Source organism: Scophthalmus maximus, chromosome 4 (assembly GCF_022379125.1).
Source record: "Scophthalmus maximus strain ysfricsl-2021 chromosome 4, ASM2237912v1, whole genome shotgun sequence".
NCBI lineage: Eukaryota > Metazoa > Chordata > Actinopteri > Pleuronectiformes > Scophthalmidae > Scophthalmus > Scophthalmus maximus.
The window spans coordinates 28,331,865-28,357,581 of NC_061518.1; the positions used below are offsets into that span (position 1 = coordinate 28,331,865).

A 25,717-nucleotide genomic window follows, 5' to 3' on the forward strand; every position below is an offset into this window, starting at 1 on the left:
AGGAGAGGTGGGCAGAAAGAGGGTGGGAGGAGAGACAGTAGGAGAGAAGAGAGAGAGAGAGGACAGTTGTACAACCGCCGCTGTAATCTCTTTACAGGGTTTTAAAGTCCCCTACTATTTTCCCCTTGAGCGGTGTCACGGGCATTTCTGCAGCTCCAACTGCTGAGCACGTCGATAAGTAGATCAGTGTGTAAACCCCCCCCACACACACACACTGGATACATTGAGAAAAAAAGACACTGACAAATTTTAATTTGTATGTACAGCTGACATTTATAGAGCTAATACAAAACCACTGTGGTACAGATCATTTATAAAACTAAACCATAACAACAACAACATAAATATTTCAGAATCCTGATCAGTAAAAATATCTCCGCCTCCCTCCAGAATTGGAGTTGAGGCCGAGGGAGAGTGACTGTTGATGGTGGTGGAGGATGAATGAATGTTCTGTTGATTTCACAACTGCATCCATCCACCGTTCGACTGGAGCTCTTCCACAGAGATTTACCCCAGGATTGTTACCACTTCAGTCCAACACCCAGTGTTTCCAAACCCCCCCACTGTTGAAAATTTTTTGGTCGTCCTGAGAGAGCCTCATGACTATTATGGCAACAGGAATTTTTACTGGCATGGGATTTTGTGTTTCACTATCCCCTCATTTGGGATTTGAGGGATTTTTTTCCAGGAAAATCACAATACTGTAAAATACTAAAAAAACAGTATAAACAGTGCATCAATCATCATCCGTGCACATCCAAACAACAGAGCTTTGGTTGTTTTACTAGTGTTTGCTGTCTGGAATACCGGTGTGTAGTTGGGATTGTTGACAGTGATGACACGTTGGAAAGGCGAATGTCTGACTGACTGAGTAATGAATTTAAATCAATGGTTTGATGGCTGAGTTTTGTTTTTTCTTTCAGGTAGTTATGCCAATTAAGTGCCTTTGTCACAAGATGTAACGACCTGTCAGATCCCTTTGACTTTTTTTCTTTTCAAAAACGCACAAAGAGCAAAAATGTAGCGAAGTTTTGGATAAACATTAGCTGCTTTATGCGGAAGAGAGTAATAAGCTTTTGGGGTAGTTTTGCCCCAAAAGCACAAGGTCAAACTTTCTCTATGCGTCTTACTCCACTGACACAGACGTGACGGAGCCTTTAACTTTTTTTCAGAGGCATGATTTTATAAGTAAACACAGCTGAAAACAAAGCATAAAGTGTGTGTGTCTGGTGATTTCGTCAGACGATGCCATGGTTATAAAATCAGAATTTATCAGAGCAGAGTTTTGGAAATGGCAGTGACGTGACTGCTGGTTAACACAGACTGGATGGGCCTCGTTTCAGTCAATGTTTCATACTTGCTCCACAGACAAACGTGTAACAGCAGCTTTATTGCGAATTCAACTGTATTAACATACTGTGTATGAGCACAGAGATTAGGAGAGGAGAAAACTAGCTGAAACTCTGCAGAATGCAAACACAATGCAATGATGTCATTGATTTGCTAATTAGCGTGGTATGTCACCCAGCAACAGAGACATTGAGCAACCCGCAATGTCTCACATCTACCACACACAGTCCAGCCATAAAATGGTTAAAACCTAAACATTACACCTTGATTGCAACAAGGAACAGTTTTCGGCCTCAGGTTTTTTCTTTTTCCAACACCATTGCACAAAGGAATGAGGGAATCAGTCAGCATTGGTGTTTGAAAAATAAAAAAACGTGGGGAGACGGGAAGCTCCTGTGACCATATCAGAAAAAAGAGTTTGAGTCTTCAATATTTAGGGGAAAAATACATTTATAAATACTGGTTAAAATGTGGCAACCATTTTGGTAGTGTCCTTTCAAAATGATTGATGTCCTGTGATATATCAACAGTTTCAAGCTAAGAGGGTAACATAAGACCGTTCCCCTGATGTGATTAAAGTTTGAATACTGGAGATGGAGATGTGGAGTGTGATTGAATACAGCAGCACAGCTCAGGTGAGGCAGCTGTGATGCTTCAGATATGTGAAGTAAGAATGAGTTTGAACACTGAAAGAATGATGTGTCCACCTCTGCTGTGTGGTTTGTTGAGGAAAGACAATTTTTATTGAGTACAACACTCGTGCTAGGGTTTCATCTTGGTGTGTGTCTAATAAAGTATATGGGGGCCATTATTGTAGTAAAGCTATTTACAGCGATGTGAGTGGAGCGTTGTGTAACTGTACCTCACACAGTGTGTGCGTAATTAGATTTGTCTACACTTTTACAAATCTTAAAACACATTCCAGTCTAAATGCAGGTCCCCCCCCATTTTAACATCTGATTATGCACACATGGATTCTGAATACACGTCTTCAGATTCTGTAAACGTTGAAATAACGTGTGTTTAATCCGTTTTGTAAATATGTAAAAGAAGATTCGAGAATTTGTGAAAGTATCTGCAAATGTGTATTCAGAAAACATGTGCATGATCAGATATGTTAATGTGTGGACAAATGTCATTACGCACAAATGGATTGAGATACAGTTAACAACAAACAAACCTCTCCACTCCACTGTTGTAAATAGCTTTACAAAAATGATGGCTCGAATGTGTTAATGGGAATGTGTTCATGTTCTGTGTAATGGTCAGGTATGTGCTCATCAACCTGCTGCTTGTGGAAACTCTTTTTACTGATCATTTGATCCGACGCAGGTCAAAAGTTTACGAAACTTTTGGATTGGTCCTTTAAACACTCTGGTTGAGCTGCTTCCAGTTTTACCTCTAGAGCAACAATATTTTCCTCTTTTTATTAGACTGCTGATGTTAAAGTACATGTTTTTTCTATGTGTGTTTGTGTGTGTTTGTGTGTCATGGGATCTGGAGCTGCAGTTCCTCCTCCTCATCCATGTCGCTGCTGGGACTTTCTTGGTTTTCAGGACTGAACCGAGCCGATCGCATCTTCCCAAACAGCCCAGGGCTCTGCTGCTGCCGCCGCAGTCTGTGGGGAGAGAGCACATGGTGTTAGAATATCACACATAGGTGAACATACATTCTCACTGTATCTATATGTACAACTGTGTTAGAGGAGGTTACACACAAATAGCAAAAGAAAGGTTATGGAGGTCCATGGTGTTGTGGTTAATTCATTCAACAGCAAAATATTAGTATTGCTGCCACTTATTTTTCCAAGTGAGGAAGTACAAAATTCACAGTTTGCATAATCATTCAACACTCATATCATTTCTAAGCACATGAAGATCAAATCGTCATGCAACAGAGCCAATAAAAAGAAGTAGAGACCCGACAGTCCCCTTATAAAAACCACATTTAAATCCATGCATTATTCCCTAGTGAAAATGTTCCTTAAAACTGATCCTGTACTGTTAAAGAAAAAATCTGGATCCTCCCAAAAAATAAACCTGAAAACAAAACCTCCTTCGCGGAGGTGGTAAAAGGAAAAGTGGTCACATTCAAGTTGTAGTGACTGATTCATGGCAACATTAAATAACATGTAGCAAAACATTGCAATCTTAAAAGATGCCGTAGCTATCTTCTTTTCAATCATTATTCACTCATCTGACAGAGAAACAACACACGCCTGTTTAAAATCTGACAGCTTGCCCTGCTGCGAATGGAAACTAATTTAGCTATGTTTTCGTAGCCAAGTGTTGATGAGCATGATCTCTGCCCTGCGGCTTCTCCCCAGAATGGATATTTCCAACGTGGCTTCATTTGCTCAGCACATGTAAATGACAAATGGACTGAATTTATATAGCACTTTTCTAGTCTTATTGACCACTCAAAGCTCTTAACAGCACAAGTCACATTCACCCATTCACACACATTCATACAGCGCTGCTGTTTACCACGCTTTTCATCTGTCACATTCATACACTGCCGGAAGAGGCATCAGAGGCAATTGAAGGTTTAGTATCTTGCCCAAGGACACATCGGCATGCGGTCTGGGGGAAGCTGGGATCGAAACCGCCTGCCTTCGGGTTAGCGGGCAACTGACTCTACCCCGAGCCACATTCAAGAAACTACTACTCGTGTGCATCCACCTATGTTGCTTAATGTCAAAATAATTAAAACCTACTACATCCCTTGTATCATAACACTACTTAGCATTACATTCAGAATGTATTTTAAATGCCCCATGAAGACAAATGCAAAACATTTTAAGTTTAGAATTTAAAAAAAAAAAAAGAGAAAAAAATAAATAATTATCACATGAACATTAGTATTCTAGGCTTTGGTAAGACAGGTGACGAAGAACCCGATGGTCACTCCACCGTAAAGCCCAGGTCAGTGGAGTGCTGTAGTGGTGGTCCTCTCACTTCCACACAGGATCTCTGGACCTAAGCCACAGTGACGACTGGATCTTTGATCACCTCTCTCGCCTGATGGCTCAGTTTGGCTAGACGGCCTGTCCAGGAAGACTCCTGGTTGTTCAACACTTCTTCCTTTAAGACCTGCCAATGTGCTTACGAATAAATTTAAAAAAATATATATCTGATAGATTTGTGACGGCGTCAACAAGAGTGAAAAGCAGCAATTTACAGTATAGTCATGGATCTTACTGGATGCCAACATTTGCTAGCTTTGATAATCTATACTATGAGACATCAATGAGATAAATAGATTGGTGCACAGATCAGCACTGTACCTGTACGTAAATACATGGGGAACAGTACACAGTGCCAACTGAGCTAAAATGAGCATCAGTTATACCAAATGTATTTATGCCATGGAGAGATGAAAATACTAGGAGGGTGTGAGTCTGCATCGGGGATGATTTCAATGAGAAAAGGAAACAAAAATCTTATTTCGACCTAAGCTGTAGGTATTTGCAATTGATTTAGAATTACTTTTTTCAAAGCTGTCCTTGTTTTTCCTGAAAACACTAAATGTCAGGATGGTTGATGGTTTGAAGCTTCAGCTCTCTGAAACAGATAGACTGAATTTAAATCCTCTCACAAGTGTCTTCCCTGATCCCTTGTTACAGTATTTTGGTTAAACTGTAAATCCATCCATCCATTATCTAAATCGCTTTATCCTTTAAGGGCTGCGGGGAGGCTGGAGCCAATTCCAGCTGACATTGAGCTAGGGTTACACCCTGGACAGGTTGCCAGTCCACCACAGGGCCAACACAGAGACAAACAACCAGTCACTCTCACATTCACACCTATGGTCAATTTAGAGTCTCATATCTACTTTACCCCACTCTACATGTCTTTGGACTATGGTAGGAAGCTGGAGAACCCTAAAGAAAACCACGCATACACAGGCAGAACATGCAAACTCCACACAGGAAGGCTCTGGTTGATTTGGAGGATTCAAGCAGAAACCCTTCCTGCTGTGAGGTGACAGTGCTAACCACCACACCACCGTGCAGCCTTAACTGTAAATATGCAAACTGATTTTTCAACTTGTCTCGACAACATCAGTGTATACATGCCTCAGCTCTGACACAGAGTGTGTACTGACAAGGTACTGAAAATGGAAAACAGAGGGGGAGTGCTGTCCTGTTGTCTCTCACTGTAAATAAGTCACTGCCTCAGGGACAACTTTCGTTTGATATATCAATCGAAGTCAGATCAAATTGCTCTTTATTTTTTTTACAATTATTGTATTGTATTTGTTACGGTGCCTCCACATTGATGGCTGAGGTAAATCAACAGGAAATGATGATAAAGCACTGTTTCCTGTTCTCTCAGCCTGGTGTGTACACTGTCTTTCATGACTGAAAATAAAGACGGACGACTCATCTTCACTCCACGTTTGTGTTTTCTTTAGTTTCCTGTTTTAGTAGTCCCTTTCCTTGTGTTGCTTCACTTCCTTTCCCATCTCTTGTTTCTGGTGTCTTTGCTTTTTCTGTGTCTCCTGCCCCTGTGATTGTATGAACCTGTTCCTAATGTGTCTCATCTATGGGTCCAGTTCCTGCATAACCCTGACACACGCCTCTTTTATTGACTTATGGTTTAAATAGTTGAAGTGGTCTGGGTGCAGAAACAGATTCTATGGGGTATTGTGGAGGCGACTGCTGTAATAGAAGCACAGAGAAGCGTTTAAGACTGAAACTCAGGTTTGAACTTCTAGCTAACTGAGTTAGGTTTTTAAAAATAAGAGCTGCACCATCAAAAGAAGGATGAATCTCTCTGCATACGATTCCACACCAAACATATGCCTGAGAAATTTTCGGCGACGTTTAGTTTTATACAATGTAAAATGTGATTGCTTTGTAATGATAAATCATCACACAAAAAAAACAGTACAAGGTTGCTTGGTTCTGGATATCTGTTATCGAATTAATCAGACTAGCTAGAGTGGCTAGCCGTATCTTTGGGTACATCGGCAACGACATCAAGTCATAATCAGAAAAACAGCACAAAACTATTTTAATTTGTGCGATCAGTTCAAATACATGACACACCGCAGCAGCAAAACACATGAGGGATATGTATACAGTCATTTATTTGTGGGTCTAAATTGCACTAACACCGGCATACCATTGGAGGACGAGCGGCATATCATCGGAGGACGAGCAGCCATACAACTAGGGATTAGTTTATGCCGCTGCATATGCCGCTTTTCGATCATGTCGTCTCTCCAAAATATTCCAGATAATACGGCCGCTGCAGTGTCACATGGGTGACGTAATTTGGAGGTGGAGTCAGCCCAGTAGTGATCGGGGATGGGAGATGTAGTATAGGTCAAGCTGATACACCTGCCCTGGTTGTGAACTGTTCAGGAAGAAATTACAGGCTTCTGTAAATGCAAATCAGCAGTTGACCATGGTAACACATCGGTATGCAAGTTCATATGTGTCCATGTTGAGCTGATGATGCCAAAACCGACACATCAATAACTTTTGTGTTGGTCTGCATGACTAACCATCGTCCCCCACATGTTATCACTGAACACCAAGTTTAGTTATTGACAACAACTGAGCTGTCACCATGACAACAAAACATATCCAAATCACCAGCCTGGATCTCCCACTTTGCTCCACCACAATATTTCCCTAACTTCCGCTCTTTTTGATCTTCACAACTCCTTTCCTTTCCCGCTCCCAACTGTCCCCTACTTCACTATACCTCTCTCTAAAATCTGTCAGTCAGCAGGTGAGGCCAGCGTCAGGGCCAACTGCTAGATTAACCATCATAACATTGATCGCTCCCCCATAAAAACATCAGCCAAACTCTCCACTCAGTCCGGATCACCTGCCATGCTGTTGATCATCCTGCTGTGTGTCTGACTCTATCCCATCTTTAGTCAGCAAGTCCGTGGTAAACACACCCGGCTATAAACTCTGCATCCGCCCTGACCCGCCGCCACACCGGCATGACGTTTAAGTACTCCGTCCAGCAACTGCTCAACTTAAGAAACTCCAGCACCCCAACATGTATCTCAGCCATTAAACAACTTGGACTTCTACGCCGACCCCGCTACATCCATAAAAGCTGCCGCAGAAAGTTTGTTTATCCCCAGTCTGGTGACTCCATCCCATCTTTTGTCTCACTACTACCACATCATTGGAACATCCCATCTGGGACTAGTAGTAGCGATGCAAACACCGCGAGACCTGCTCACACAAAGAGGGACAGAGGACGTGGAGTGGATTTCAGTCTACTTCGGCCTCTACAGTCCACCACCCCATCCTCAAGCCTCAACAAATAAATCCAGTCTCATACATGATCACATCTTAGACAAAAAAAAAATAATATGTGTCTTACTGAGACCTGGCATCAGCCAGAGGACTATTTTGCACTAAATGAAGCTTGTCCTTCTGGCTATCATTATTTGGAAAAAGCCCGCCGCACTGGTCGCGGGGGTGGCTTAGCAGTAATACTCTGCTGTGACTTGATACTCACCCCTCTGTCCCTGCCTGAACTGTCCTCCTTTGAATGCCTTGCTTTCAAATGCAAACCCCCCTCCCCAGTGACTATTCTTCTCATTTACCGGCCACCCAGATCAAACCCAGCTTTCATCCCTGAGATAAGTGAACTTCTCACCTCACTCTGTACCACATCTTCAAATATTATCATACTCGGAGATTTAAACATTCACGTGGTTCTCCCTCCTGTCACTCTGCAGCTGAAGTCCTACAATTATGGGACTGTCTCAATCTTAAACAGCATGTCCACGTCCCCACACACAACTGAGGGCAGACGCTCGACCTGGTTATTACTGACACTGCCCCCATCAAAAATCTGCTGGTGTACGGTCTGGGAGCGTCGGATCACAAAGCCATTTCATTGGAGTTGAACTTATCTCACCACACCAAGCCAAAACGACAAATTAATTTCAGAAACCCCAAAAACATCAACCTGGACAACATGACTTTGGACCTCCAGCTAATACCCTCAGCAAAATTCACATCAGCAAATGAATCAGTGTATTTTTACAACAACACCTTGAGAAGTATCCTGGACCTCCACGCCCCTTTGAAATAACAAACAGTCACCTTCTCACGCTCAGCCCCCTGGTTCACTTCAGATCTACGGAACAAGAAAGCAGCTGGGCATGTACTTGAGTGGCGTGTTGCAAAAACTGGACTCACTGTGCACAGATTGGCCTATCAGGAACACCAAAAGGCCTACTCAAAGTCACTTAGAAAAGTACGGTCACAGTTCTACTCCAACATCATAAATACAAGTCCTGGAAACTCCAAGCAGCTTTTTTCTACTATAAATCATCTCTTCAAGCCTCAAACTCTCTCACACACCAATACCACAGAAGAGCAGTGCAATAACTTCATCTTCTTCAGGAAAAAAGTCAACACCATCCGCTCTCTTCTCTCCAGCTCTCCTGCTCTGTCAGTCCCTACTGCCGACCCACTTCCTTAGATTTTTCAGCCTCTCTGCTGCTTCCCCAAGATCTCTCAGCATGAGATTGAGGACATCATCTGCAGGATAAAACCCTCCCCCTTTACCCTGGACCCTTTTCCTACAGCCCTGGTAAAATACAATGTCTGCGCTAATCCCCTAATCACCCAAATCATCAACCACTCACTACAGGCTGGATATGTTCCATCTGATCTCAAAACTGCTGTCATCAGACCCCTCCTCAAAAAACTCACCTTAGACCCAGAAATCCTCGCCAACTACAGGCCCATTTCCAACCTCCCATTTCTGTCCAAAGTGCTGGAAAAATCAGTCACTGCACATCTTCAGGACCACCTAAATTCTCACTCCCTATTTGAGAAATTCCAGTCTGGCTTCCGTTCCGCCCACAGCACCGAAACAGCCCTGGTCAGGGTCACAAACGACCTGCTGATGGCGGCTGACACTGGATCACCATCGCTCCTCATCCTTCTGGATCTGTCTGCTGCACCATCAGACTCTCTGACTCTGCCCTGAGCTGGTTCCAGTCCTACCTGTCTGGAAGAACAGAATATGTCTCCTTGGGAGGAGCAAAATCGCAAACGCTCACTGTCACTTGTCGAGCCCCCCCAAGGGTCGGTTCTCGCCCCCACTCTGTTCACCCTCTACACTCTTTCCCTTGGCTGCATCATCAGCCAGCATGGAATATCCTTCCATTGCTATGCTGATGACACAGCTCTACATAAAAACCGACCCCATCTCATCTGCAGCCTCACTGTCATGGTCATCATCATCACTGAGCTCCTGCCTTGCAGAGATAAAGGAGTGGATGACAGAAAACTTCCTACAGCTAAATAGTTCCATACAGAAGGTATTTTTAGTTGGCACACCACACCAGGTCCAGTCATCCCCCATAACCCAAATCACCTTCTCTGGTCAAAATATACCCCTGTCATCAACAGCCATCAACCTGGGTGTAAGATTTGACCGTCATCTTACATTTGACACCCACATTAAACATCTGTGCAAGACCTCCTATCACCTCAGGAACATTGCCAAACTCCGTCCCACACTGTCTGTCAGATGCCGAAAACCTTGTCCACGCCTTTGTGTCCTTAAGGCTGGACTACTGCAACGTTCTCCTCATCGGGACTCCTGGCAAGAGTATTTAAAAGCTTCAATACGTCCAAAACAGCGCCGCTAGGATCCTGATGAGGATATGACCACATCACACCCGTCCTTCACTCACTCCACTGGCTTCCTGTGTCTTTCAGAATTGATTACAAAATCCCCTACTCACCTATCAGTCCATCCATCAACATGGGCTTAAAAGGATCAAGACATATTCCAATAATTACTTGTGAAATACCATGATATTGATCTTAACTAACCCCCCCCCCCCCTCCCCACACACACACACTAACCTTGACCATCACAACTACATGTCAGACTACAATCCAAGCTAAACCTAATTCTAGCCTTTACCTTAAAACCGGTTCCTAATCCTTTGAAGGTTTGTCACTTCCCCAAAATGTCTAAGACTCTGTAAGGTGTAGTATAAAAAAGTATATAAAGTATAAACACAAGTAGAGACGTTTTTGAGAAACTGAATGAAAAAAAAAATCCAGAATGCCTGAATGAAGGCTTAATCTACACCCTCTACAAGAACAATTTGTGTCAATCTCTGAAGCTGTTGCTATGCCAACATGCCTGTCGCTCGTCCACAGAGCCAGGCAACAACAGGGCTCTCTGTTACTATGGTGACCTGCGACTGGTCACACGGCAATTGGCTGTCGGGAGCAACCGCGTGCAGAGAATGGAGAGAACGCAAAGGGAGGGGCAGAGAGCAAGAAGCTGAGGACTGTGCAAAGCTGATAGAATGTGAGAGCTATACTGAGTGTCAAGCCACACACACACAGAGAGCGAGAGAGAGAGCGAGAGAGAGATTTTGAAAACACAATGTTTATTAAAATTTACCAGAGAACATCACGGTCCTCTGCAGATGAAATGAAAAAATAAAATAAATAAATAACAGAAAAACAGCATAAATCAGGTCATAAACACAGAGTGAAAGATGTGATCTCCCTCCTTCACTGAACACACAGCCGTGGTGAAACACCACTGGTTTAAAAACTCTTGCATGTCATTCATCAGCGATTGGAACCTGAAGTCCACTCTCACTCTGGCTCTCACCAGAGACACGTACATGTTTGTCAGCTCGTGTCCGGACACATTTCCTATCTTGTCTTTCCTGCTTTTATAAATCGACAATTTGCCCTGACCAACCACAAAATTCAGCAACTGCCACTTTTTAGCATCTTGTTTTCTGTAGCCAGCACCAAAAATAAAAGCAGTCTCCGTAAACATTTCCCCACAGTCGAAAAACACGGTTTTTAACATGGGTTAAAAAGAGGTTTCAGTCTGTGACAGTCCAGATAACAGTGAATGATGGTCTCCGTATTTGGACAGAATGGACATGTGGAGGACACGGTGGGATTTATCTTGGACAGAAAGAGATTCACCGCCAGAGCCCAGTGGAGGATCCTCCACTGCAGGTCTCCAGACCTCTTGTTCAGTGAGTGAGTGAGTGAGTGAGTGAGTGAGTGAGAGAGAGAGAGAGTGAGTGAGTGAGAGAGTGAGAGAGTGAGAGAGTGAGAGAGTGAGAGAGAGAGTGAGAGAGAGAGAGAGTGAGAGAGAGAGAGAGAGAGAGCTGCAGCCCACAGTAATTCCCACTGCTACAAGCACACGTGCACAAACTGTTCAACAACGCTTCTAAATTATGAAATCTTCCAATGTCCTTTGAGCTTTATAACGAGATACAAGTGAATAATATTTTGAGCTCTTTACTTCTTTTCAGAGATCCTAGGCTGACTTAAATCGCATTCGAACAAAGAAACATTTATGGTGGGAAACAAATAGAACCAAGGAGGGTGCTCGCATACCTGCGCCAAGACTGAGGCCCCATGTAAAACAAAATGTAATGCCAATCGGCACTGAGTTACCCTGCTAACTAACAAATGCAGAGGAATTTATAACCTCTTTGGAGGAAGTAAAAAAAACTTGACTTCAACATTAAAAAGTGATCTACATCTGAACATATCGTCTGCATGTCGAATGCACCGGGGTGGTTATCCAGGTGTGGAGGTGGTCTGACTACATCCGGTGATCAGATCTCAGCCAGGTGTAAATGCAATTTGTACAGCATGATCATAGTCTGAGGGGGAAGAAAAATCTGCCCAAAAAGTTGAGCGGTTACGTGACCTTCCCTTCTTTCTGCTCACTCAATCAACCTGCAAGTCTTGCTGTATCGCGTTGGCAAGTCCAGTTGCATATTGCTTAAAACCCAAAACAGAGGTTGGTTGCTTTCAAGTTAGGGTGAGACATTTTTGTCAATGAATGTCGTGTGTGTGTGTGTGTGTGTGTGTGTGTGTGTGTGTGTGTGTGTGTGTGTGTGTGTGTGTGTGTGTGTGTGTGTGTGTGTGTGTGTGTGTGTGTGTGTGTGTGTGTGTGTGTGTGTGTGTGTGTGTGTGTGTGTGTGTGTGTGTGTGTGTGTGTGTGTGTGTGTGCCTGCCTCTTACCTGGACTGTAAATGTTCCAGCTGTACCTGCAGGTTCTCAGACTGCTCCACCTGCTCATCCAGAGACCTCTGTAGCTTCCTGGTCTGGTTATGAGACTCATCCAACTAGACAGTCATATGCGAAAAACCTTTGATCATTACATAAAAAGGTTTGTGTGATTGTGTGTAGGACCACATGTACTAACACAATTGTTCTATTTCAAACCATTGATGATGTATACTTTATAGAAAAGCAGCAATTTGATCACATTTTCCTCACATGACACCATACAGTAAGCAACAACGATCTACATAACAATCAAAGAGTTTTTGGATGATTTCTATCGTCTCTACCAATCTGTAATTTCTGTGGTAGTGAAGCCATAGAAATAACTGTTGGTTGGATAAGCAGCAATGTTTTGGATTTGTGTAGCAGTCAGACATGAGGATGTTGAATATGTCAACAGCACCATGAGGGTCTTGGACTGTTGAGCATTTCAAAAATACACAAACACGTACAGCCAGGTTCCTACCTCATCCTCGGCTTGTCCTAACTCTTTTTTAAGCTCCTCCACCCTCAGCCTTAGCTTTTTGACTTCGGACTCGTGACCCTCCACTCTCCGGTTGGCGTGGACGAGCTCTGCCGTCTTCTCCTGGAACTGCTTCTTCAGCTTAGCATGAATGTGGCGAAGGTCGCCCAGCTCCTGTGGAACGCAGCAGAGGGGCACAGGGGACAGACGCAGACCTTAAGAAAATTGCTGATTTCAGTTGTGAGGATATGAACAATGAGCTGAAAGATCAAATACTGTACACAGTTATGTAAATAAATAAAGGAATTCATTATTTGCAGCGTTAACATTGGAACCCACCAGGCCCCTTAAATGCAATCATTTTTATATCAAGATCCGGTAATTATTCCCTGGGAAATTGATGAAAATACACTTCATGTCACAATGTTAAAGAAAGTGATAAAAATATTCCTGGAACCGCCCTTTTGTGCGGATCCACTCCGTTTCTTAGAAATCTGTTCCGTATTGTTTTGTCCTGCAGACAAACAAACCCAATAACAAAGACTAACACACTACCTGCTTGCCGCAGGTAATTAAGATGGTGAACTTAGTGTGAAGCTAATCTTCAACGTTCATGAGTGAGCTACAGTTTGCAGTAAGTGGGACATTTTAGAGTTAAAAAATAAAAATTTCTAGTGCCTCTTTGGCATTTCTTGTTGTTATCAGTAGACATACACACCTATATGATTGAACAGTTTGAAGAATGGAGGCTCAGCCAGTGGGGCTTCTACAAAGATGGGATGTACAGACAGTAAGGTCATGTGGCCAATCATTGCCCCAGGCTATAAACAACCCATTAACAACCCCAACATTTTCCCTTAACATTGCCCAGCCTCTTATTTCAATAAAATCTAATTATTTCAAACAGCTTAGTCAAAATTCATAAAAATTCCACCAGGTTATGGTTGATCGCCCCTGTCTATTGGTTAGATTTTTTGTTGGTTGTTAGTTTGTCAACAGGAAGCAGCAAATACACTGAATGGATGTCCACGAAACTTGGTGAAACGATGGGACACGGGTGAAGAGAGTACCAATTAAATCCGGACTAAGGGGCGGATGCATGAATTTGTTTGATCACCTTCTTTATCATTGTGAGATTTTGTTACTGTTTTCGAGGGGAATCATTCATAGATCTTGATTTGAAAAATTATTGCCCCCGCTCCTACAGAATCTTATGGAATGTCGTGTCGCAATTGCACGATTCCGGAGGGCTTTAATTTTGTCACGATAAGACACGACGGAACGCTGTAGGCAACATGCCCCCGATGACAGGGAGGGAGAGACAAGACAGGGTTAGGGTTACCGGGTACTGTGAGAAAAATTTAAAATTTTGCTTCTGCTTATCGGATCCTAAAATATATATTTATATATATTTTAATAAATGTCAAGCATCAACTTGACTGTGCTTTGATAGGAGCTAGCACTTAGCATGCATGCTAACAGCCGAGGGTAAGGGTTAGGTTTAGGGCCAAAACATGGGTTGAGTTAAATGGTCAAAAATCTGCCTGCTTTAACAAAGAAAGCGACAACAAGGCATATTGAAGTAAATGCTGTCACGATTAAGCAGGAAGCAGGACCCAAATGCAAAGGTGGCGAGGAATATTTAATAACAAAAGAAAACAGACTTAACTACCAAATAAGGGTGTCCACGACATGTAGCAAAAACAGGTAACCAAAATACTGGAGCCAGTGGAAAAATCAGGAACATACCGGGGAAGTCGACCAGGAAAACAACAGACGATCCAACACAAACCAAGGGAAGTACAGAGACTAAATACACACAAGGAGGGCAGGGCAAATTGAAGACAGGTGAGACACATTAGGAAGAGGTGCAGACAATCACAGGGGCAGGAGACACAGGAAAAACAAGATACCAGAAACTAGACACAGGACAGGAAGTGAAGCAACACAAGGAAAGAGACTTCAAAATAAACAGGAAACCAGGAAAACAAATAAAACAAACTACGAGCGGGAACTGGATGTGACAAATGCGGGACGTTTATTAGCTACAAGTCGGGTCGCACGTCGAATCTGGACAAACATTTAAAGCTAATATATATATTTATATGAAGGATGTCAATGAGGTAAGAAGCACTGGCACTAAAAAAGCACTGAAGAATAGGGCTAATGGCCTATAGATGTCTTTATGCTGTCATTTGATTGTGTTCCAAACTATTTCAAAAAGGTTTTGTTCACATCTGGCTGTAATTTCAGGTAACCATGAACCGTGGTTAGAACCGACCAAAAGCTCTTCTCCGAGTGGTTTGACTTTGGAATAGCTATGGAAAGTCTGCATTTGGAGCTAATGGCATTATGAATAATGCACCATTGTCACTCACTGCACTTTCATGTACTGTACTTTGAAGGCATTGATTCTCACACTTGATGGCTCCCCAGACAGCAGCTTCCAAAAAGCTCTTCTGAATTTATACGCCAATCGTGGCATATCAACAGGAACAATAAAAGCAAAGCCCAGATCAAAACATGGCAAATGCCCTTGACACATCTAGTCGTATCAGTTTTTCTTAATCTGAATTATGCATTAGATCTTTTATTCTTTTAGCTTTACAAATTAAAGCCTCCTACTGTTCAGCTCAAAGCAGACAATTTTGACCAGAAACCTCTACATTCCCTGCAGTTTCATCATTTGGAGACGATATCATGAATGTCTGAGAGGGAAGAGCCAGAGGAAGACAGCGGGGAGGAGACGAAGGTGAAGGATGGGGAGATCTGATCTGTGCATGAATGTGTTTGTAAACCTGTGTGTGTGTTTGTGTGTGTGCGCGCCTATCTGCATGCGTAAGTGCCACGCAGCCCATTTAATGTTTCTCCTTGACTGAAGAGACCCTGAAGTCTGCCACATCTGTTCCACTAAAACAAAGACGTACACACACACACACACGCACACGCACACACCGCACTGCACTTTCAATGGTAACGTGTGCGGACCTTTTTTGGGGGGTTTATTTAAATTTTTGGTTGGGCATTAAGCTGGCTCACATGTGACAGAGAGACACCAGGTCGGAGCAATGATCCATTTCCTATGAAGATTGAAAGCCTGCTACCGCCAGCATTGCTTTTTTATTGTTTTGTACCAACCACACCGAAACAAAAACTTGTGAACAAGAACTGTAGACTGACGCCGTCTGGGCTGTTTGCACATTGGGAACCCTCGGTCTGAGTTATTCATGGCATACTAACCAGTGACACTGCTAGCCACCCGTTTTGTGTCTCTTGTACACCTAATGTTAGAGAGTGAACTTAACCCTAGACACATACCACATATATACGACTAAATATTAAAATATATCAACTTTCCAATCAACAAAAAATTAACTTCCATATCCTCCACCATTTCTGAAAACAGCAGAAAACTCTTAGGAGATTCTGAGGCAAGAAGAGAGGGTTCATATGGATTAGGGATGAAATGATTACCGGTTTTACCATAAACCGTGATGAAATTCCCGACGGTAAGTTCTACTGTTTCAAATTTTAATTATCATTAAAACCACTGTTGAGTACCACGGAAGTTTTCCCCAGTAAATTCTGTCCAGCTCAGTTAGCTACAGTCTCCCAGACGCAGGCACAGCTGCAACGTGGGTTTGTTCTGGACCCGAATCGCGCTTGGGAGCCATTCTTTTTATTTTGCAGGGAGAATCAGTCAGTCATGAGACCTACATGCCGTCAAAGTTCAGAGCAGAACACACACCACTCCTGCACGCTGGAGAGAGAGAGAGAGAGCCGGTGGGCGAGCGAGTACAGAGTGAGGCAGAGAGGGAGCGGCGTCAGTGAGGACAGATCATTGAACCCGAGAAATAAAACTGTTTTGTTTTATTTCATGGTGGTTATGATGTAAAGCAGAATAAAACAGAGGTACATCTCTGCACAAGATAGGATTTTTGGTCTCTTCCTAGTGCTTTTTTTCTTTTTCAAGAAAGAACCGATGAGCCTTCTTTTTGAAAGGTTTATGTATCTTTTTGAACATTTCCATCATATTTTAAAAATACAGGGATAATACTGATAACCATGATAATTTTGGTCACATAACTGTGATGTTAAAATTTCAAATTGTTACATCCCTAATAAGCCCCCTCCCCCTCTCCTCTCTGATCTTCATTTCCTTCACCCTATTCATCCTCCTGCCTCTGAGCCCCAGATGCTTTTCTACTCAAGCATAATGTCTGCAGAAATTATTCCCCCTCTTTTTGATTAATTGTTAGAGAAAACTATTAGAGTTTTCTCTGTGTATTTGTGTGTGTGTGTGTGTGTGTGTGTGTGTGTGTGTGTGCGCGAGAGCATGTGTGTGAGTGCGCGTGCGGGTGTGTGCACTGCTAATTGCAGCATTAAATAAACCTGAGAGCTTCATAAATAATCCCATGGGGTGGGTGGTAATGGGGGCCCATTTACATTGGCAAAAACACTTACACACATTTTGTACCTGCTAGTGCATGGCTGTGCCTCCCACCCCGCTGCTATAATGGGGCAATTTGAAAAAGCAAGAGATCGTCTCACACACATGACAAACACACACAAGCAGTCAGTTCTTATTGGAACAACTCTGAGCATAATCTCTGAGTCACAAAATTAGATAACATACCTCATTTTCACAGCCCAGACTAACATGATGAGATGACCTCAGGTCACATCATACTAGACCTTCTCAAAGTGACACAGACGTCATTGGTCATCATTTTGCCTGACATATGCCTACAAACAGCTGAGCCTGCATGTTGGGTAACAACCCCACCTGTTGGCCTGAGGTGATAGCAACACATCCACATACGTTTGACTTTCCAGGTTGTTGGTTTTTTTCTCTAAAAAAAACATAAAAAAATATTATACTTTTCTATTGATTACTATTTTCTAATTGATTTTTTCCCCCATTTTGTTTTTGTGTATTTCATTGTCTGATGTAAGGCACTTTAATTTGCCTGTGTGTTTTAAAAGGTGCAACAAAAAGTAGCCTTTGTTGCCCTTATATCATTAAGAGCCAGAACTAAAAAAATACTGTGAAACACGATGGGTCGTGGACTGACCATTAAATCAAGAGCTTCACCTCCAGGCTAACTTCAGAGTGACCATGATATCAGTTCTGTCCATACATCAGGTTTTACTTGCCACTACAATCTGCAACAGGAAACTTCTGGGAGACATTCAACATTATTCTTCTAGTCTTTGTAGTCTAATCTTTTGGAGGAGAATACATTTCTAAAATTCTGCTCTCTCTCACTGTCCCTGTTACTCCTCCAGTATGTGTGTGTGTGTGTGTGTCAGTGAACATCAATCTGTGCAGTAGGAGTGAAGCCCAAAGCCCTGGCTGCAGTTCAGGAGGATTCTGCCATCATCAACCAAGTGTGTATCCAGTGTCTTAATCACTTGTCCTGTTTCTCGTTCTCTGTCTTGATCAATACCGTGGTTTCAACACTATGCTCAGAGTACAATCAATCTCTCTCTGTGTCTTTTCTCAAACGCGCACACACGCACACACAAACACACACGCGCGCGCACACGCCCACACACACACACACGTGGCTGAGGGGTAATCTCTGAGTTGTTCTGAAAGACGAAGTCGGTGCAGAAGAGATTTCAACAGTGTTTATGTACGTTTCTTTGCTGCCTGAAATTTAAATTCAACTTGTGGACAGTGTTATTATAACTAATATAAACTTCATAGTTAGAAAAACTCAACTGAAAGAAAATTTGAATTTTTTTCTCAGTGAAGAAAAGAAAGAAAGAAGTCCTGCCCACCTTGTTTCTTTCGAACAGCTCGCTCTGGATGGCTTTCAAGTCAGTGTCCAGTGCGGAGGCGGCCTGCCGACGTTTCTTGGCCAGTTGCTCCTCCAGGTCCTCAGCTTGAGCCCGCAGCTTCTTGTTGTCCCTCTCCAAGGCTAGTTTCTCGGTTTCCAAGCGCTCCCTGCGCCCCCATTCCGCAGCGTTCTCCACCTGCAGCCTCTCCATCTGAAGACGAGAGAGAGGAAGAGGCTGAAATGATGACACTGACTATTAAAATCGCTAATCTTTGCTAAGAGCAACCGTGGAACACTCGTCGAAGTCATGATTTTGGCCAATGAAATCAGATCGACAGTAACTATTGTGTAAAACATTAACACTTACAGGTGTAGAGCAACAACAATCCCCTTGTGGAGCCCAGCAGCTAATCTGTAAAGCTCCTGGTGATCCTAACAAAATAAAATTGTGATTTGTATGCAATGTAAGGGGACAAGGGCAACTGCACCTCCATGACCTGAGACCCACATATGATCAGGTTGCATCGTGTTTCACACGTTTAAATTCTGTAATTTGCTTAGGGTAAAAAGCAAGAAGAGTTACACCCACGTAATGGGTTAGTTGTTCAAATAACAAATATGCATTTCATTTAAAATACATGATTTTTTTCTCTTCTGAACATATGTCAATCATGAAGAACTCTTTAAATCTTGAGGGATGTAAAACCTATGAAACTTGGTCATGATGAGAACGAAGACAATAGTTATGTTTTCTCTGGAAGCTCCGCCTCCTGGAAAAACTTCTGCAGCAGAGTCTGTGCACCTGGTGCATGCACCTGCTTTCAACTTGCCGCTCCCCGCACGTACGCATTACCATGTAGACTGTCCCACTGTTTGGAGTGTCGAGCTCACCCTGACGCTGGTAGGCATCTTTCTTAAAAAAGACTGCTACTCCTTTTACTTTACTCCATTATAGCGATGCGATTTTTTCGCGCGGGTGGATTACATACAGAGTTAATGCAAAGATGCCGTGAGACGCGGATCTTATGGAAGCAAATAAGAGACATAAGTCTTTGAACTTTAACAGCCACTGAATACTTAATATTGAAATATTTTATTTTGAAAAACATGTATCTGAATTTATTTGTTCAGAATTTCACCTCTTTGAAATAATTTTACTTCGGTATTCAGATACAAACAAATTCAGATCTCAAATTTCAAGTTACAATTTTTCGATTGCTCAAATTCAGATCAAAAAATTCAAGTTAAATATTCACACTCTCAAATTCGATTGCTCAAATTCAGATCGAAAAATTCAAGTCAAATATTCACACTCTCAAATTCGATTGCTCAAATTCAGATCGAAAAATTCACACAGTAACATCCGGGCTACCCAGGATAGGAAAAGCAATTGAGCCTGCATGCAATCGAACCGACGTATGGCCTATCAGACCACGGCCTGTCTGAGAACTGGAGCCTACTGACGTTTCTCCCATTTCTGATTGGACATCTAGTGCCAGAAAACGAGCCAACATGGCTGGCGATGATGGATTTAAAAGATATTGTGGAGTTGATTGTTGTTCCTGTGCATACTGATGAAACCACTGTTTACCTTGAAGCCAAAATAGTTGTGCACAGACAGAGGTATCATGAACTCTTTCCTAGTGTCAAACTTCTACCCAAGCACCACTATCTGGAGCACCACCCTCAAATGATAAGGTGTTTTGGCCCTCTAGTCACACTCTGGACAATGCGATTCGAGGCCAAACATAGTTTCTTTAAGCAGATTATAAAGCACACAAGTTGCTTTAAGAATGTACCTCTGTCTTTGGCTTCAAAATATCAACTCATGATTGCTTTCCACATGAACTCCCCAATCTATGATAAACCTTGCCTTGATGTACCCAGTGTGTCGTCAGTTCCAGTAGATGTACTGAATGAGAAAGTGTCTCAGGCTATCAGGTCAAAATACCCAAACAACTCTGAAGTGCATCTCGCTAAAAATGCATGAAGCAATGGCATCGCCTACAGTAAAGGTATGATTGTTGCCCATGGATCAACAAGTGGGCTGCCAGAATTTGCTGAAATCCTTCAGATTTGTGTTATAAATGAGGAGTTGTTCCTCATTGTGAACGTGCTGTGTGGGTGGTATAGTGCACACTAAAGAGACTTTGAAATAAGCTTGTCACCGTCGAAAGAAATTAACCTTGTGGCTCTCAGTGAACTCACTGACACCTACCCACTGGCCGAGTACATGGTCGGATCAAGCCGCATGGTGACCTTAAAAAGGCATATCCTCATAAAAGGTTAGTGCTATTAACCCCGCGACCCGACCCCGGATAAGCGGTTGAAGATGAGACGATGAGACGAAATTCACATTTTGAATACACTCATTCATTGACAGAAACCTGTTAGTTTTAATGGAGATCATATTTTACAGCAAAAGTACCACAACATGGCAGTAGCTACATCTGTAGTACCTCCTGGCTAGGCTCTGAATGTAACCTTTAATTTAAAGTTGATGCAGGAAGTGTTGAGATAGTAGCATACTACAGTTACAAAAAATGTAAGAGTTTAATAATTTTACAAGAGCAGATCAGACTCTACTCTCACAATCTCACTGGGTTCCTTTTGTGTCTGCATTCTACAGGCAGAAGATGAAGCCCTGATGCAAGCAGCCATTGAGGAGACCACGGTGGCAATTTACGTGGTCAAACGGGATGCCACAAGTAAAGCAGAGGACATTGGGATTGTCCTGGAAGGCCAGATGGTAGTGAGAGACCTGGACAATGTTGCACTTGAGGCTGCCATGATATTTGGCCTGATGTACGCCTTAAACCTGAACTATCCCCCTGAACTGAAGTACTCTTTTGAAGTGCTGCAGAAAATTGTAATGGAGCTGGAGGGCAGCACACTGTCTTAGAAGGCCCAAGTGCTCAAAAACCGACTCTATGAGTAAGCTGTTGCCAAGGTCAAGGACCTTATTGGACAGGGACTGAATCTCTTGCACTTACTTTATTTGTGGTTTTGCAGTGTTTACAGATGTCTTCTGCATTGTTTTCAGAAGATTGTTTACCCTAAACCCATGTGTTCCTAAATCTACTTCTTGCAGTATTCATCGTAAAGGGATAGTTAAGTGATTTTGAAGTGGGGCTGTATGAGTTACTTTTGCATAGTTAATATGAGATGGTGATCAGTGATGTCATTGAACGGAGTTTGGAGGAGAACATTGCTGATCACCATCTCCTTAAGGTGTCATATTAGCTATGCAAAATAATCTCATACAACCCCACTTCTAAATAACTGAACCATCCCTTTAAGTATATCTTCTGTGTTGTTTTCAGAAGAATCTTCTCGGGTCATGTGTTCCAAAGTTTTCAGGAGCCCTAGCACTAAGCAACACCATGTAAGGTTTTATAAAGAGGTTAAGTTTCTGTCAGTCCCTTGTAGAAGAATTCATTTGTAGTATATATTCTGTGCTGTTTTCAGAAGATCATTTCGGGGTTTTTTGCTAAATGGACCACTTGTATCGAATTGCTTTACAGTGTTTTAGGTAGGTTGATTTTTTAAATTTGCCTTACTGTGAAATATTGTGCTGAGTAAGCCAGGCATTTTTTGTAATTGGACACGTTAAATTAGAAAAATGATCACTTAAAAACAATGTCTATTTCTTTCAGGAGAATATTTTATTCTTTTTTCTTCAGATTCTAACTTGTGAGTTAAAAGATTGTGCTCTTCTGACATTGGATCCTACATACTGCCCTAAAATTGCCTTTGTTAAACATCTTGTTTTGATGTTGGATTGTTGGAAGCTGTTTTATGAACAATGGTGTGATATGGGTTTGTAGCAGTTGCACATTTAAAAGAAAACTGTGTATTTTTAGTCCAATGTTGAAGTTTTCATATTTTGACAAAATACAGTTGACTTTCTAAAAAGAAATTTCCCTTTGCTTATGCCTTATTTGTTTCAACAATTTTACTATAAATGCTGTGGGAGAGAGTTTCAGATAGAAGAATGTATTTGTATGCATTTGTTTAAATAAGATGAATAATTGCACAGAATTTGTTTTCTATGCAATGGATGCACAATGTATGTAGAACCTTTTTAACTTAACAGTTTAAGATTTACTAAAGCAGGTCTGGTTGATTTAACAGAACAATATTCCATGTAGTTTACATAAAAAGCTAATTTAATTTAATTTAACATTAAATAATGTAAAATTAGCATTAATAAGTCATGTTTGTTTAACATATGGTAAATAAATATAATTAAAATCAAATAATTTTGTTTGATTAATGTTAAAAAGTCATGTTTGTTTAACATATGGTAATTAAATAATATTGTTAAACTAATGTTATAAAGTCATGTTTGTTTAACATAGGGTAATTAAATGTACTTAACATAAAATAATATAGTTAAATTAACAAAAAAATGTCATGTTTGTTTATTAAATAAGTATTCAGTTTATTTAACATAAACTTATTGTTTTGTGGAAACATAACTTTGATATGTGCAACCGATGTACATATTATTTTCATGTGAATCCAACAGACTTTTTTTTTCAGTGAAGGGTAGGACTCTTGAAACAAAGGTGCTCAGCTGGACTGGATTGTGGTTCATGGTTGGCACTGCTAAGGTCTAAGCTATCAGAGTTCCCCATTGATTATTATTATATCTTATATTATATATCAAAGCATAATGAAGGGGAGTCAACAAGACCAGCGCTTGCAGTTTAGAACCATCCATAGGTGATGTGATTCAAATTCAGGGTACCAATTGTTTGAGATTCAGTTCCTGTTACACAGTTTCGGTTGGTGCTTCTCACAACCACTGAAAATGTGATGTTTTGAATGGCCCGGTGTGTTGAACTTGTAAACCCTGCTGTGACATGCATTAATACGATGGAGCTGTATTGCACAGGATAAAAAAGACGGGTGACATAACTACCACTAGATGACAACCTAGGCAAGTTTATTAGAATGGGTATAATGCTATAAAGCAGGGAAATACAAAAGAATTTACTCAAAGTGGTTTAATTTGTTAGGAGCTGATAATTTGTTTGTACCTGTCCATCCTCCTGTTCTTTCTACCATTGTTGCTGCTAACTACACCTATACCTCTTTCTCTTCTCTCCTGTCTCCTCACCTCAGCCCGTAGTTCGGCTAGTTTCTTGTCCATACTGGTCCGAGCTCCCAACTCATCCTCCAGGTCTTCAGATATACGGCCGAGTTCATCCTGGTGCATTTCCTTTAGCAGATTGAGCTAGATGGTGTTGAGAAGAGGGGGGAAAAGACAAAACGTCAAAAGGGGCTTGATGTTGTATCTTGCCTTGCTTTGTTGTCAAAACAACTGAACCAACTGAAATTCAGCTAAATTAGATGTCAAATTCATGAAATACACACGGGAATGAGGGAAGGTAAGAAAGTCCTGTTGCTGCACAAATAGCTGTTCATCTTTTTATTCGAAGTTTGGTGAATCTCAACTCAGTACAAGGAACCCTGAACTGGAGAATCAGCTGTTGTCACCTTTCAATTAACTTGCTGTTGTTAATTCGCTGTTGTGAACGCGCTATTGTCGTGATAGTGTGTCTTACATTGACGAGTCCCAGCTATCGCTGCTCCACAGCGCTGATCAGCTGTTAATTCAAAATGTATCAATAGTGAATGTAACGCGTGTCCACATTCAACACTGCACTTTCTTGGACCCTTGACAACAACACATGACAAGTGTACGCCTGCTAAGATCAGCAGTTCTCGAGATATGACTGACAGACTGATTTCTTGAATTATTAGCAAGATTGGTATTAGAATAAGATATATATATATATGTCTGAAAATTAACTCCCATTTCTTTGAAGAACACAAAACATTTGCATGATAGTGAAAATTAAAGGAAAATCATGATACAGACAGAATTATGCAAAGAATGATATTTACAAAAGAAGCTACTTTCCCCCCATTAATGTAATAGTATGTGGGTGCGGGTCGTCAAGGTCCATACAACACAATGAGGTTTTAAGGATATTAATGGTGGTGATCATCATTCATATCCATACAACCTATGTGTTTATGATTAAATTCTTTAGTACAGCACACAATTGTATACGAGAATATAAAGTTATCATAGATCCTCTTAAATTGCTTTCAAAGTGCACCAGATTGATGGATTTAACTTTGAAATGTCCACACACCATAGTCTAATCCTCTGGGAAACACTTACAGACTGTTAGCTTGAACAAAATTACAGATTTTTTTGGAGTTTGAACATTGTTGGAAAGATTTGGTTATAATCTAAATACCACCAAATCAGCAAAATATGTAACAAAGGTCCAGTCTCTATTTAACGGGCAGATACATTTAAATACATGTATGTTGTTGATGTCACTCACACACACACACACACACACACACACACACACACACACACACACACACACACACACACACTCCCCAGGACTCAACCACTATAATAATTATTAGATTATTTCATTTCAGAAGAGTGCAACTACTAACTGTGCAATACTTACTCTCAATGTGCTGTGCTGCTCTGTTTATAGTATTTATATTTTAATATTTTGGACATATCTGTTGCTTTATTATATTCTGCTATCCAATTTGCTGCTGTAACACCCACATTTCCCCATTGTGGGACGAATAAATGATTATCTTATCTTAGCTATCTTATCTATCTTCTCTGCAGGACTGGACTGCCCTCAAGTGGAGTACTACTGCCAAAAATATGTTTCAGGCCAGAGGACTAATTTCTGAACCCTTCAGTGGATGCATGCTACTTTGGTTGTAGATATTAAGGACAATCAAACCCACAGAGGAAAGAGGAAAAGACAGCAGGCACTGTCAAATGAACATTTAAATCCTATATGACAGAATGTCCTATACTTTCTGTTTAAATATATGTGTTATGTGTTATTGCATATATATTTCTGTTGTGGACATTTCTGGACAGTGGCTTACTATTAAAGGTCTTTAGTTTTCGACATGTTGCATCACTGGATTAATGAGGTGAAATTACTGATTGACTGATTAATCAAATTACTTCTGGAACATAAGTAA

The 25,717-nt window shown here is 41.5% G+C and overlaps 1 protein-coding gene across 1 annotated transcript in view; it reads right to left on the bottom strand.

The window, feature by feature from the left end:
- Positions 1 to 247: 247 nt before the first annotated feature.
- Positions 248 to 25,717, bottom strand: part of ccdc102a (coiled-coil domain containing 102A) — a 78,687-nt gene continuing 53,217 nt past the window's right edge. The window contains exons 6-10 of the mRNA XM_035628190.2: positions 23,793 to 23,909; positions 18,669 to 18,878; positions 12,885 to 13,055; positions 12,374 to 12,477; positions 248 to 2,968 (exon numbers count right to left, since the gene is read on the bottom strand). Coding sequence (XP_035484083.1) covers positions 2,839 to 2,968; positions 12,374 to 12,477; positions 12,885 to 13,055; positions 18,669 to 18,878; positions 23,793 to 23,909 — 732 coding nt within the window. The 3' untranslated portion in view covers positions 248 to 2,838. The remainder of the gene's footprint in view (positions 2,969 to 12,373; positions 12,478 to 12,884; positions 13,056 to 18,668; positions 18,879 to 23,792; positions 23,910 to 25,717) is intronic.